Genomic DNA, 16,586 nt, shown 5'->3' on the forward strand with positions numbered 1-16,586 from the left:
AACCCCACCACACCCGGCACCTTCCCCTGCAACCACAGGAAATGCTACACTTGCCCCCACACCTCCTCCCTCACCCCTATCCCAGGCCCCAAGATGACTTTCCACATTAAGCAGAGGTTCACCTGCACATCTGCCAATGTGGTATACTGCATCCACTGTACCCGGTGCGGCTTCCTCTACATTGGGGAAACAAGCGGAGGCTTGGGGACCGCTTTGCAGAACACCTCCGCTCAGTTCGTAACAAACAACTGCACCTCCCAGTCGCAAACCATTTCCACTCCCCCTCCCATTCTTTAGATGACATGTCCATCATGGGCCTCCTGCACTGCCACAATGATGCCACCCGAAGGTTGCAGGAATAGCAACTCATATTCCACCTGGGAACCCTGCAGCCTAATGGTATCAATGTGGACTTCACCACTTTCAAAATCTCCCCTTCCCCAACTGCATCCCCAAACCAGCCCAGTTCGTCCCCTCCCCCCACTGCATCACACAACCAGCCTAGCTCTTCTCCCCCACCCACTGCATCCCAAAACCAGTCCAACCTGTCTCTGCCTCCCTAACCTGTTCTTCCTCTCACCCATCCCTTCCTCCCACCCCAAGCCGCACCCCCATCTACCTACTAACCTTATCCCACCTCCTTGACCTGTCCGTCTTCCCTGGACTGACCTATCCCCTCCCTACCTCCCCACCTATACTCTCTCCACCTATCTTCTTTACTCTCCATCTTCGGTCTGCCTCCCCCTCTCTCCCTATTTATTCCAGTTCCCTCTCCCCAGCCCCCTCTCTGATGAAGGGTCTAGGCCCGAAACATCAGCTTTTGTGCTCCTGAGATGCTGCTTGGCCTGCTGTGTTCATCCAGCCTCACATTTTATTATCTTGGAATTCTCCAGCATCTGCAGTTCCCATTATCTCTGATCCTTCTATACATCAATGCTGTTCAGGGTCCTGCCATTAAGCGTACGCTTTTCCTTAACATTTGATCTCCCATAGTGCAGCACCTCACACTTACCCAGATAAATCGCCACCTGCCATTTCCTTGCTTATATCTGCAACTGATCTATATCCTGCTGTATCCTTCGATAACCTTCCACACTATCCACAACTTTACCGATCTTTGTATCATCTGCAAAATTACTAACCCACCCATCTACGTTTTCATCGAAGTCATTTCTATATATCACAAACAGCAAAGGTGCCAGTTGCAGAACACAACTAATCATGAACCTCCAGCCTAAAAAACACCCTTTCACTAATACCCTCTGTCTTTCATTTCACCAGGCAAGATGCTCATGTGGCCAAAGAACCAATGACAAGCAGAGCCCCTAGGGGCAAAGCCTATATGAAAGAAAAAGTGAAGGGGAGAGTTGGGATCAAATCAAAATAAGGTTGGGGGGGAAATAAAGCACTCCAGTCCCCATGGTGCCCACCTCTTCCTGAAAGCATTGAGAGTGTTAGTGGACATTGCATGCCCCTTCTCCAGCAACACCCAAGCTCAAACATAACCACAGAAATGGGACAGGCAGTCAGCCAGAATGACCCGCTCCAGGCCCTCTACCTGGGCCCGTTAATGGCCAGGAACAAAAACAGAAGTTGCTATAAAAGCTCAGCAGGTCTGGCAGCATCTGTGAAGAAAAAAAAAATCAAGAGTTAACGTTTCGGGTCCAGTGACCCTTCCTCAGAACTGAACCAGACCCGAAATGTTAACTCTGATTTTTTCTTCACAAATGCTGTCGGACTGCTGAGCTTTTCCAGAAACTTCTGTTTTTGTTCCTGATTTACAACATCCGCAGTTCTTTTGGTTTCTGTTAATAGCCAGCTTGGCTAGGCCTAGGAGTATTTCCATGAAGAGATCCTCTGACCTACCTGTTCCCCTCTGTATCAGTTGCCCAAAGGTCAGGAGCATGGGGTTAAAGTGCAACCAAAAACACAAAATAAGGTCCTTTAGATAATTAAACAAGGATGGAAGCACCAGTACCCAATATAGATGTGGTCCACAGACTCCATAACACCACAAAACAAACAGTTGGGCTGGGAGTCCACGAACCATCACTATCTGTGATTGTGCAGGCCTGCTGTAATGCAATGCCCTCCATTCCAGATCCCAAAGGGAAAGATGGAGGACTTCCGCATAGACTGTCGTCCACTGGGGATCTCCACTGCCCGGTGGTATCCTCTGTCTTCTATGGGCAAGCCGATTCTGAATTCACGTGGCCGAGTCACCATGGATTCCATGCATCTTAATCGTCTGGATTAGCGTACCTTGTCAAAAGCCTTACTAAAATCCACGCCAACAACATCCACTGCTCTACTCTCATCGATCACCTTTGTCACTTCCTTGAAAAATTTAAGCAAGCTAGTAAGACATGACCTGCCCCACACAAAGCCATGCTGATTGTCCCTAATTTGGCCATGCTCTTCCAAATGTGCGTAAATCCTATCCCTAAGAATTTGCTCCAATAACTTCCCAATCACCGGTGTGAGACTGATTGGTCTGTGTCTTCCTGGATTATCCCAATTTCATTTCTTGAACTGGGAAAGAACATTAGCTAATCACCAGTCCTCCAGGACTTCTCCAGTGGCTAGCAGGGAAACAAAAATTTTGGTCAAGGCCCCAGTAACATCCTCTCTTGTCTCTCTCAATAACCTGGGGTAGATACCATCAGGCCCAGGGATTTATCCACCTTGATGCTCTTCAAGAGATTCAACACCCCTTCTTTCTTGACCTCAAAGTGCCCTACCATAATAGCATGCTCCATACAAATCTCACTATCCTCCCTATCCTTTTGCTGGCTGAATACTGATGCAAAGTACTCATTTAGGATCTCATCCACATTCTCTGCCTCCAAGTGCAAGTTTCCTCCTTTATCCTTTGAGTGGTCCTACCTTCTCCTTAGTGATCTTCATGTTTTTAATGTATCTATAGAATGCCTTGGGATTCACTTTAACTCTATTTGCTGAGGTTATTTCATGGTCCCTTCTTGTTCTCCTAATTCCCTGCTTGAGTACTCTCCTGCTTTCCCTTTATTCCTCAAACGGCCTGTCCACCTTTAACTTCCTAAACCTCATAAATGCTTCTTTTTGCCTTTTGACTAAATTAACAAACTCCCTCAGTTTCCAAGGGTCATCCTTGATGCCATCCTTATCTTTTCCCCTTACTGGAACATGCTGGTTTTGAACATCCAGCGGGTCTTTAAACAGTTCCCACATGTCAAACATGGACTTGTCTGATAACAGCTCCTCCGAATTAACACTCCCTAGCTCCGGCCTAATAATGACGTAATGTGCCTTCCCCCAATTTAGTACCTTACTGCAAGGTCCTGACTTATCCTTGTTCATAGCTATCTTAAAACTTAAGGAATTACAATCACTGATACCAAAATGGTCTCTTGTTTATTATTTTCCTCTTGACTGTTAACTAAATTTCCAAGTATAATGTCCACCTTCAAACTTTCTCATTTTGTCGTTTGTACATCCATGATCATATTAATAATATATAATTAAACAGAGCAATCATCCAAACTCTGACTCCTAAGGGGTATCATCATAGATTTCTCTCCAGTCTTCCAGAAACGACATAGTCACTTAGCCAATTTTGCATATATGCTAACTTTCCCTGTCGTCCAACTGACTTGCTAACAATACATACCTTTTCAAAACTTCATTTATATACAAACATACTAGTTTTATCAACCCTCTCCTTAACTTTGTCAAAACTACAGTCATGATTTATCTTAAACAAGGCAATGATGGAACAAATTTTTTAACAAGATGAAGCCCCAAAACAGCCATTGATTTTGTCCAGGAATATTGTCTCTAAATGTTTCTCACCATCATCAGTAGACTGACCGGCCTATAGTTAACAGATACGTCCCTCATCTCATCTGATTTTGGCCAGGCCTTTTCACTTTCCATCCTCATAAAGAACCTAGAATGTAACCCAACCAGGCCAGGTGACATTTCTACTTTTCTTTCAATTTAACCTATTTTTCTAATCAACCTGCTCAAGATGTTATCACACACTTCAAACATTTTAAGCACCTGGTCTATCCAAAGCAGGTGGCCATGGGCACACACATGGGCCCCAGCTATGCCTGCCTCTTTGTAGGTTACGTGGAACAGTCCCTCTTCCGCACCTACACGGGCCCCAAACCCCACCTCTTCCACCGTTACATTGATGACTGCATCGGCACCGCCTCTTGCTCCCCACAGGAGCTCGAACAGTTCATCCACTTCACCAACACCTTCCACCCCAACCTTCAGTTCACCTGGGCCATCTCCAGCACATCCTCACCTTCCTGGACCTCTCAGTCTCCATCTCAAGCAACCAGCTTGTAACTGATGTCCATTTCAAGTCCACCGACTCCCACAGCTACCTAGAATACACCTCCTCCCACCCACCCTCCTGCAAAAATTCCATCCCCTATTTCCAATTCCTCCGCCTCCGCCGCATCTGCTCCCACGATGAGGCATTCCACTCCCGCACATCCCAGATGTCCACGTTCTTCAAGGACCGCGACTTTCCCCCCACAGTGGTCGAGAACGCCCTTGACCGCGTCTCCCGCATTACCCGCAACACATCCCTCACACCCCGCCCCCGCCACAACCGCCCTAAGAGGATCCCCCTCGTTCTCACACACCACTCCACCAACCTCCAGATACAACGCATCATCCTCCGACATTTCCGCCATCTACAATCCAACCCCACCACCCAAGACATTTTTCCATCCCCACCCTTGTCTGCTTTCCGGAGAGACCACTCTCTCCGTGACTCCCTTGTTCGCTCCACACTGCCCTCCAACCCCACCACACCCGGCACCTTCCCCTGCAACCGCAGGAAATGCTACACTTGCCCACACACCTCCTCCCTCACCCCTATCCCAGGCCTCAAGATAACTTTCCACGTCAAGCAGAGGTTCACCTGCATCTGCCAATGTGGTATACTGTATCCATTGTACCCGGTGTGGCTTCCTCTACATTGGGGAAACCAAGCGGAGGCTTGGGGACCGCTTTGCAGAACACCTCCGCTCGGTACGCAATAAACAACTGCACCTCCCAGTCGCAAACCATTTCAACTCCCCCTCCCATTCTTTAGATGACATGTCCATCATGGGCCTCATGCAGTGCCACAATGATGCCACCTGTAGGTTGCAGGAACAGCAACTCATATTCCGCTTGGGAACCCTGCAGCTCAATGGTATCAATGTGGACTTCACCAGCTTCAAAATCTCCCCTTCCCCACCGCATCCCAAAACCAGCCAAGTTCGTCCCCTCGCCCCACTGCATTACACAACCAGCCCAGCTCTTCCCCGCATCCCAAAACCAGTCCAGCCTGACTCTGCCTCCCTAACCTGTTCTTCCTCTCACCCATCCCTTCCTCCCACCCCAAGCCGCACCTCCACCTCCTACCTACTAACCTCATCCCACCTCCTTGACCTGTCCGTCTTCCCTGGACTGACCTATCCCCTCCCTACCTCCCCACCTATACTCTCCTCTCCACCTATCTTCTTTTCTCTCCATCTTCGGTCCGCCTCCCCCTCTCTCCCTATTTATTCCAGAACCCTCACCCCATCCCCCTCTCTGATGAAGGGTCTATGCCTGAAACGTCAGCTTTTGTGCTCCTGAGATGCTGCTTGGCCTGCTGTGTTCATCCAGCCTCACATTTTATTATCTTGGATTCTCCAGCATCTGCAGTTCCCATTATCACTGGTCTATCCAATCCCGTTTCTCCACTGCCTCCTCCTTCACTGTGACATTGACAGCAAAGTACTCATTCATAACCTCCACCTCAACGGGAAGATCAACTTTGATACTTTTTTCATTTTACAATTTGTATTTAAGAAAGACTTTCAGGTTCCCTTTTATGTTACCCATTAATCTGTACCTACTAATCCGCTCTCATATTCTGTTTTTGCTCATTTTACTTAGAATCATTGAATCTCTTCACTGTGGAAGCAGGACATGTGAGTCCATACCAACCCCCCAAAGAGCATCCCACCCACACCTACCCCATATCCTATACCTGTAACTCTGCACTTCCCATGGTTAACCCACCTAGCCCGCACACCACTGAACACTACACGTAATTTGGCACTGCCAATTCATCCGAACTGCACATCTTTGCACTGCATGAGGAAACCGGAGCACCCGGAGGAAACCCATGCAGACACAGGGAGAATGTGCAAACTCGATATAGACAGTCACCCAAGGATGGAATTGAACCCAAGTCCCTGGTGCTGTGAGGCAGCAGTGCTAACCACTGAGCCACCGTGCCACTTACTTCTGCTGTTTTCTTCTGAATCTGTTGTTTTCAGCCCAGCTATCTGTAACAATGGCAATCTACATTTAGATAGCATTGTTAAGGTAAAGAACTGTCTCAAATTGCTTCACTCGTTATTAAACAAGGTTTGACAATAAGCCACATAAGGAGATATTATGTAGTGACTAGAGTGTCTTAAAAAAGATGAAAACAAAGTGGAAAGGCATAAGGGAAAGTATCTCAGAATTTGGGGCTCAGACAGTTGAAGGTATGGTTACCAATAGTGGAGCAATTATGATTTAGAATGAACCAGGTGGGGATGCACGGTGAGGGGAGACTTACATGGGTTAGGGAGGAAGAAGGCCATGCAGGGGTTTGAAAATCTAGACACTGCTTGACCAATGTTGGTCAGTGAGCACAGGATGTGACTTAGGAAAGGAAACTTACTGCCTTTAGCTTCTAGAGTTTCATCCTCAAACTGAAGTTATAACAAGAGAGTCGGGTTATGCAATCCAGCCAACTTGTAGACTCAGGTGCAAAAGCCGTTCTGATAGATTTAACTACTCTTGTTGTAAAATTCATGCAACCCCTTCACTTTCACGCATCTATTTAATTTAATCCTGAATGTTAACAAGGGCCTGAATTGTAGTTCAGTGGCAACAGATGGGGCGCTAGGAAAAGATGAAAAATTTGGAAGGTCAGGAAACTCAGAGAGGGATGGGAGTTTCCCAAATATCCTGCAGTTTTAACCCATAGGGCAAGGAAACTGTTTCACAAGGCAGCAGCTGCACATATCAGGCAGGTCAGGTGGTGGAATTCCAAATTCAGGCGGAATGTTGCAATGGTGGCCAGAGCAGGGGAGCAGACAGATTGGAAGGATGGGGTTTTAACTGGGTACATTGTTGTTTCTCTTAGCCCACAGGCAATGCACCTACATCCTAGATTCAGCCCTTTCATCTTTCACCTGCTGAGTTTCAAGAAGTCAGGGGAACTGGGTAAATGTTAAAAACTGTGTAACTATTAGAACAAAGACAAGCAGGCTTATAAAGTACTTAAATGATCAACCCATGTCACAAAAACTGATCAACTCCATAAATATGAGCAGGGGAGGTGATGGCCTCGTGGTATTATCGCTGCACTGTTAATCCAGAGAGCCAGATAATGTTCTGGGGACCCAGGTTCAAATCCTGCCATTGCAGATGGTGGAATTTGAAGTGGGTTTCATCCAGGTGCTCTGATTTCCTCCCACAGTCCAAAGATGTGCACATTAGGTGGATTAGCCATGCTAAATTGCCCATAATGTTCAAAGATGTGTTGATTAGGTGGGTTACAGGGGTCTGGGTGGGATGCTCTGAGGGTCCGTGTGGATTTGTTGGGCTAAAGGGTTTGTTTCCACACTGTAGGGATTCTACAAAAAAAACATTTCTGTCTTAGAAGCAGTAGTGTCCTTAGTTGTGTGCCAGAGTTTCAGGTTCAAGTCACACGCCAAGACTTCTTGTCGGAGGAAGGCGTATCTATAAGATGGTCAAACAGGTTCATTGTCGCCCATAAATCTTTCCAATATGCTTGACGGCAGGCTGTAACGCTGAGTGAGATTCATTGTTTATCATTAACAGGAGGAAATGGCATTCCACTGCAGTGCTTAGTCTGAAAGCATGGACCAATTCAACAGAAGCCTATGGCCCAAACCTCAGAAATAAGGACAGGTAAAGACAGACTTCCTACCTCAACAGGTAGAAATGCATCTGAGGACAGAAGAAACTTACGAATATGGGACCTGGAAGAAGAGAGAAGTGATCTACACTGCTGTTTAAAATAATAGGGTTAGGGTTATGGTCAGAATAAAATTTTAATATTTGAGCTGGAGCAAGCATGCACGTCTGTATTCTAAAGTCCTGAGGTACATCCTGAAATTGGCCTGAGTTTTCTCATTCCTAAAAGTGAAGCCAATATAAGGCTCAGTAAAAACTGAAAGAACTATGGATGCTGTAAATCAGGAATTAAAATAGAAGTTGTTGAAAAAAACTCTGCAGGTCTGGCAGTATTTGTGAAGTAAAAATTAGGATTAATGTTTCGGGTCCGGTTTTCTGTATATAAACTGACATTTTCCCAGCTTCCAACAGTTCCAAGGAAGGGTTACCAGACCCGAAAGGTTAATTCGGAATTTTTTTCTTCACAGATGCTGTGAGACCTGCTGGGCTTTTCCAGCAACTTCTGTTTTCATTCCCAATATAAGGCTTCCTTGGTTCACATCAACCGATTCTACGTGCATTCAGAATTATGTCTGAGATCATTCTATTCAATTTACATCCTTATTAACGTTTTATTCTCCATCCATAGCAGTTGTAAAGAAATAGCTCAACACAACCTTTGATCATAATGCAATATTTCCTGACCAAAAAAGGAGAAATTTATCAACAAGAAGCTGCTGCGCAATTTTCTTTTATTCCCTGCACTCTCCCAAGATTTCAAGGAGTCACAACAATTTCTACACCAACTTTCAAAGGACACTTGCTCAAGTAATAGAATCCCTCACCATCAGCTGCCTTCTTCTGGTACTAAATCCAACTGCAGTTTTTTTAGTCTGGGTTCAGAATGCTGACATTCTTGGAAATACACTTCAGTATTTAGCAAGCCTGTGCAGTTTCCAAGAGGCTAGCAGAAATATTCAAAGTATTTTCTTTCTTCTCTTGTCTTTCAGCACTATTTACTGATAGGCTAACGCAGTTAGACATCTGGTATAGATGAAACTAAATTCCATAACAGCTTGGCATTACACCGAATTCCGAGAATATCTGATGCAGTTGTACTGCTAAGCCGTCTGGGCCTTTTTCTGTGAACTCACAGAAAGTATGAATATCTGTTTATTTCCCTTCCTGCTCCTCATGACTGAAGTTCTTCTTGCTTAAGTATAGGTCCACAGATGGATTCATTGGTTAAGTGGCTATTCTACAAGACAATCCTGGACTCAAAGTATCCGTTAGCCGATTTCTAAGCAGGTCTTTACAACTTGCTCTGGTCCAAATGTCATGAACATTACAGTAGAGGTCACTGGAAACAAATCAAAATGAAATATGAAAACAGAAATTGCTGGAAAAGCTCAGCAGGTGTGGCAGTATCTGTCAAGACAAATTACGATTAATGTTTCAGGTCCAGTAACCCTTCTTGAGAACGGAGTTCTCAACGAACAGACATAACAAGGTGTGGAGCTGGATGAATGCAGCAGGCCAAGCAGCATCAGAGGAGCAGGAAAGCTGATGTTTCAGGCCTAGACCCTTCTTCAGAAAAAAAAATAACAGATTGAGTGCAGGCAAAATGCCAGAGGGAGGGGTCCAGGTGGAGGGAGAGTGTTGGTAGTGGACAGAGAGTACTGTAGAAGAGGTGGGAGGATTCTAATCCAAAGAAATTGGCATGGACGCGAAGATGATGGCAAAAAAAAAGAGTTCAACATCATGACATGTATCTCTCAAAGTGAATGGTCTGAAACCTTATCTACTCACCCATTTTGCTGCACGAAGACAGATGTAGCATCCTTATCCCTGACCCAGCTCTGATAAGTGAATTTGGTACAGATTCAGGGCTGAATGTGAAATTTTTTTAGTCTATAGGCTCAACACCCACTCATGTTTTATACTTGAGTATTATTTGGCCCTGGACTTTGGGTTAGCTAAGCACTACAGTGGGTTGCCATTTCTTCCTGTAGCGGGCTAATCATGAAATTCACCCACTCTTATTATTTGTTTCTTAATTCATTCATGGGATGACAGCATCACTAGGTAGGCCATGATTTATTACCCATTCCTAATTATGCAGGGGGCAGTAAGAGTCAACCATATTGTTTTGGATTTGGAGTCACATGTAGGTCAGACCAGATAGAGATGGACGGGTTGCACCTGAATCATAAGGGTCCAACATTCTTGTTGCAAGGTTTGCTCGTGTAGTGGGAAGGCTTTAAACTGATTTGGGAGGGGGATGGGGCACAGAGTTGATGTAAAACTGGGAAATAGAAGGAATGCCAGGACTCACGTTTAGACAAAGAAGGTATGGGCAGGATAAGGCACTTGGGAGAACTGGAAAGCTAAAGTGTATCTATTTTAAGGCAAGGAGCTTGAATGGTAAGGTGGATGACTTAAGAGCCTTGATCAGCAGATGGGAATATGATGTTGTTACAATCACTGAGACAGAGTTATAGAGCATGGAAACAGACCCTTCAGTCCAACTCATATATGCTGACCAGACATCCCACTGTGACCTAGACCTATTTGCCATATCCTTCTAAACATTTCCTATTCATATACCCAGCCTCCACCACTGCCATACATGCACCACCCTCTGCGTGACAAAGTTGCCCCTCAGGTCCTTTTTAAAACTTTCTGCTCTTAAACCCTTTCATTTTGGACTCCCCCTGCTCAAGGTAAAATATCTTGGCCATTCACCCTATCTATGCGCCACATGATTTTATAAAACTCTTTGAGATTACCCCTCAGACATGGTTGAAGGAAAGGCTGGCAGGTCAATACTCCAGGGTATTAAAGTTTCAGGCATGATAGGAGGAGGGTATGTAAGAGAGGTGGTGCCATTGCATTATTGCTAAACAAGACCATTAGTGCAGTATTCAGGGAGGATGCCTAAGTCGGTTCTTCAAATGATGCTATCGCAGTAGGGCTTAGAATAAAAATGGACAATTACTTTGCTGGGGTTAGGAGTTTTGGATTAGAATTTCTGAAAGAGATAGAGGAGCAGATATTATAGGCAAATCAAAGAGAGGTGCAAGAGGAATAGGTTTGTAGTGATAAGGGATTTCAACTTTTCTAACATTAACTGGGATTGTCTTTGTGTGAAAGAATTAGACAGGGTTGAATTTTTAAAGTGTGTCTGGGAGAGTTTTCTGTGCCAGTACATGAATAGTCCGACTAAAGATCGAGTAGAACTAGACCTAATCCTCAGGAATAAAGCTGGCCAAGTGATTTTCCTTGCAAAACAGGACGTTTGGGAGGTGTAATCTGATCAAGGTATACAAAATTATGAGAGGCACATATGGAGTAGATCATGAGAATCATTTTCCTTTTGGACAGCACAAGTTTAAGGTGAGGACTAAGTGTTTTGAAGGGATCTGAGGAAAAATTTTTTCCACCGAAGGCTGGCAGAAATATGGAACATGCTGCCTGAGGGAGTGGTGGAGGCAGGCACTCTCACGACATTAAGAAGCATCTGGACATGCGCTTAAAATTAAAGGGGAACAGTAAGCCACGGACGAAGTACAGATGTATTGGATTAGTGTAGTTAGGTGTCTGTTGGTCAGCACAGACATGGTGGGCCGAAGGACCTGTTTCTATATGTTGTATGACCCTATGTAACATTCAGATTGTTCTGAGAGAAAGATATTGTTTGAGAAAATTATTGAGAATGTATCAAGCTGAGTCGATGAATCAGAACCAGTAGATGTAGTGTGTCCGAATTTACAAAAAGCATTCAATAAGGTGCCACAAAACTAGCATCCAAGTAGAACTGGTAATAGGCAAGACAAATGGCGTGTTAGCCTTTACTTAATATTAGAACAGTCACACTGTGTACTCCAATCCTGAACTATGCACTTCTGATCCTCCTATGTATATCTAACTGACCTTTAAGTGGCCCCATTTCCTTTCATACTCATGTGAGTTTGACAAACATTCTTAAATTCCAAGATAATAAAATGTGAGGCTGGATGAACACAGCAGGCCCAGCAGCTCTGCCCTTTGGTCCAGGAACTCCCCACCTACGTCCGTGACACCACCCATGCCCTCCACCTCCTCCAGGACTTCCAATTCCCTGGCCCTTAACACCTCATTTTCACCATGGACGTCCAGTCCCTATACACCTGCATTCCGCATGCAGATGGCCTCATGGCCCTCCGCTTCTTCCTGTCCCGCAGGCCCGACCAGTCCCCCTCCACCGACACCCTCATCCGCCTAGCCGAACTCGTCCTCACCCTCAACAACTTCTCTTTCGATTCCTCCCACTTCCTACAGACTAAGGGGGTGGCCATGGGCACCCACATGGGCCCCAGCTATGCCTGCCTCTTTGTAGGTTACGTGGAACAGTCCCTCTTCCGCACCTACACAGGCCCCAAACCCAACCTCTTCCTCCGTTACATTAATGACTGTATCGGCGCCGCCTCTTGCTCCCCACAGGAGCTCGAACAGTTCATCCACTTCACCAACACCTTCCACCCCAACCTTCAGTTCACCTGGGCCATCTCCAGCACATCCCTCACCTTCCTGGATCTCTCAGTCTCCATCTCAGGCAACCAACTTGTTACTGATGTCCATTTGAAGCCCACCAACTCCCACAGCTACCTAGAATACACCTCCTCCCACCCACCCTCCTGCAAAAATTCCATCCCCTATTCCCAATTCCTCCGCCTCCGCTCCCACGATGAGGCATTCCACTCCCGCACATCCCAGATGTCCAAGTTCTTCAAGGACCGCAACTTTCCCCCCACAGTGGTCGAGAACGCCCTTGACCACGTTTCCCGCATTTTCCGCAACACATCCCTCACACCCCGCCCCCGCCACAACTGCCCAAAGAGGATCCCCCTCGTTCTCACACACCACCCCACCAACCTCCGGATACAACGCATCATCCTCCGACACTTCCGCCATCTACAATCCGACCCCACCACCCAAGACATTTTTCCATCCCCACCCTTGTCTGCTTTCCGGAGAGACCACTCTCTTCGTGACTCCCTTGTTCGCTTCACACTGCCCTCCAACCCCAACACACCCAGCACCTTCCCCTGCAACCGCAGGAAATGCTACACTTGCCCCCACACCTCCTCCCTCACCCCTATACCAGGCCCCAAGATGACTTTCCACATTAAGCAGAGGTTCACCTGCACATCTGCCAATGTGGTATACTGCATCCACTGTACCCGGTGTGGCTTCCTCAACATTGGGGAAACCAAGCGGAGGCTTGGGGACTGCTTTGCAGAGCACCTCCGCTCGGTTCGCAATAAACAACTGCACCTCCCAGTCGCAAACCATTTCAACTCCCCCTCCCATTCTTTAGATGACATGTCCATCATGGGCCTCCTGCAGTGCCACAATGATGCCACCCGTAGGTTGCAGGAACAGCAACTCATATTCCGCTTGGGAACCCTGCAGCCCAATGGTATCAATGTGGACTACACCAGCTTCAAAATCTCCCCTTCCCCCACCGCATCCCTAAACCAGCCCAGCTCTTCCCCTCCACCCACTGCATCCCAAAACCAGTCCAACCTGTCTCTGCCTCCCTAACCTGTTCTTCCTCTCACCCATCCCTTCCTCCCAACCCAAGCCGCACCTCCATCTCCTACCTACTAACCTCATCCCACCTCCTTGACCTGTCCGTTTTCCCTGGACTGACCTATCCCCTCCCTACCTCCCCACCTATAGTCTCCTCCCCACCTATCTTCTTTTCTCTCCATCTTCGGTCCGCCTCCCCCTCTCTCCCTATTTATTCCAGAACCCTCACCCCATCCCCCTCTCTGATGAAGGGTCTAGGCCCGAAATGTCTAGCTTTTGTGCTCTTGAGATGCTGCTGGGCCTGCTGTGTTCATCCAGCCTCACATTTTATTATCTTGGATTCTCCAGCATCTGCAGTTCCCATTATCACTCATACTTAAATTCCATTTGGACTGGGCTGGAAGATTAAGCACTATGGAAAGACAATGGACAGATTACAAGCTCCAAATGAAATGCTACTAAAAATCAACCTTTTTCACACATTTCTCATATTCTTTGGAACTGTCAACTTTTGTCCTCGTCTTCAAACAGGATAGCTGCTGAGTTTTAATTCCATGCCTTACAGATCTTTGCTGTGTACAGTCACACAGGGTAAAGTACATTGTACTGAGAGGTTACCTGACTGATTTGTTTGCGGGAATTCTTCTCCTTTGGGGAGGACCAGTTTATATTTAGCGTGTCTGTGAAGTCTTCATTCCACTGTAGGCAAAACAAATGATCATTCAAAAAAAGTGTCCAGTGTGGGCATACCAGCACTCAGCTCTTTTCTTACCTACAACAATGACTACACTTGTAAAGTACATGACTGGTGGCAAATCACACAGATCTTGCAAGGCAGATAACTGCAAGCTTTCCTTTTGTTTTACACTGACCTCATTCCAATCTACCCACAAATAAAGTAACTCATGCAATCTTGTGACCTTCCCATGGAGAACCGGGCAGTTGGGAGGGCCCAGCAAAGTCTATTTAACCAGTCAGGAGGGTAGAAGGTGTTTGCCCTCAGACAATGGAGGTCTTTACATGGACAATTAATGCCTCAAGGGCCTCATCCTATCAAAGCTGTTATTAACCCAGCTGCAGGCCAGAGGGCTCTACGTCCAGAAACTCAACTGGACTCACCACATAAAAACAGTGGCTACAAGAGCAGGCCAGAGACTGGAATACTGTGTAAGTAACTCACCTCCTGACTCTCAAACCCTGTCCACCATCGACAAGGCAGAGGGCAGGGTGTCAAGGAATACTCCATGGGTGCAGCTCCAATTCCACTCACAAGGCTTGACACCATCCAGGACAAAGCAGCCCACTTGATTGGCACTACATCCTTCAACATTCAGTCCCTTAATCACGGACGCTCAGTAGCAGCAGTGTGTACTAGCTATAAGATGCACTGCAGAAATTCACCAAAGATCCTCAGGCAGCACCTTCCAAACCCATGACCACTTCCATCAAGAAGGACAAGGGCAGCAGATAGAGGGGAACACCACCACCTTCAGGTTCCCCTCCAAGACACCCACCTTCCTGACTGGAAATATATTGCTGTTCCTTCTCCGTTATTGGATCTAAATCCTGAATTCCCTTCTAAAGGCATTGTGGGTCAACCCACAGTAGGTGGACAGCAGCAGTTCAAGAAGGCAGCTCACCACCACCTTCTCAAGGGCCACTAGGAATGGGCAAGAAATGCTGGCCAGCCAGCAACACAAATGAGTATATGAGTGGGAAGAAGGAAAGAAGTGTGACATGGTTTGGTGGGAGAATGTGCTAATTCACAAGGCACAGAGACCTGACTGAGGGACCACCTTGTTGCCTTTGCATCCGAATTCACAAACTCCTCAAGACCATCACCCCAAGATTCACCATTCTACTATGAAACTCATTTGCAGTCCAGGATCCAGTAACAATCCTAGGCCTCAAGAAGGTGTCATATCAGCAGCAGCAAATGCCTTCCTGGTGGTGTCAGATTGGCTGGCATGTCTCAAGAGTCGGGACTCCTGCAAGCCCTGAATCTCAGCGAAGGCTAACTCCTGGCTTGTCAAATATCCGATTAGAACAAAATGCAGTAGGCCTTCTTGGGAAGGGACAATGAGGGCCTGCGGCTGGCTGTCTAGCAGATATTTTCGACCACCTATTTTCACCTAGGCCATGATTTCAAGCTCATTTCTACGATTCACAGAAAACAATGCATACATCTTTACAAAAGTATTTGGTTCTAGTCATAGCAGGAAAAGATTCTGGCTAAAACCTAAAGTTCTTAAATGGGCACTTGCCCTAAGGCCCTGATCCTGCCATCATGGTTAGAAATCACATGACACCAGATTATAGCCCAATAGGTTTATTTGAAAACGTAAGCTTTTGGAGCCTTACTCCTTCAGGTGTTAATGAGAAAGGTAGACACAGAATTTATAGGTAAAAGGTCAAAGGGTCACACCACTAATGAGGATGTACTAAACAAACCTAAGATGCTGTTAAATCTTCAATCAGTTAGAAGATTTCACTTGATTATTATGTACATGTTAATCCCTGAATTTCTTTCAAGTCATTGCTCTGAAAGAACCAAAGGGGTTTTCAGTTTAAAGACACACACACCCACCAAACACACATACACACACTGTCCCCACCACACACACACACACACACCCACCACACTCACACAACACACACCACACACACTCATACACACATTCACACACCCACCACACACACACCACAGACACACTCTCCCCACCCCACACACAACACACTCCCCAGCCCACACACACACTCTCTCCCCACCACACACACACACACACTCTCCCCCTACACATACACTTCCCCCCCCACACACACACATACACACACACACACACACACCCACCACACTCACACCCACACCCACCACAACACACACCACACACACACTCTCCCCACCCCACACACACACACACACACACACACACACACACTCCCCCACCACACACACGCACACACACACCTCCACCACTCACACACACACTCTCCCCACCACACACACACCCACCACACACAACACAACACACACACTCTCCCCACCCCACACACAACACACT

General features: G+C 46.5%; 1 protein-coding gene across 10 annotated transcripts in view; it reads right to left on the reverse strand.

The window, feature by feature from the left end:
* Positions 1-16,586, reverse strand: part of ctif (CBP80/20-dependent translation initiation factor) — a 357,703-nt gene that overhangs the window by 150,125 nt on the left and 190,992 nt on the right. For 8 of the 10 annotated variants that reach the window (XM_059649773.1, XM_059649795.1, XM_059649774.1 and 5 more), the window contains one exon: positions 14,143-14,223. The exons of the other annotated variants lie outside the window; for them this stretch is intronic. In XM_059649773.1, the coding sequence (XP_059505756.1) occupies positions 14,143-14,223 (81 nt within the window). The remainder of the gene's footprint in view (positions 1-14,142; positions 14,224-16,586) is intronic. 10 annotated transcript variants of the gene reach the window in all.

The sequence above is a fragment of the Stegostoma tigrinum genome, chromosome 1 (genome assembly GCF_030684315.1).
Source record: "Stegostoma tigrinum isolate sSteTig4 chromosome 1, sSteTig4.hap1, whole genome shotgun sequence".
NCBI lineage: Eukaryota > Metazoa > Chordata > Chondrichthyes > Orectolobiformes > Stegostomatidae > Stegostoma > Stegostoma tigrinum.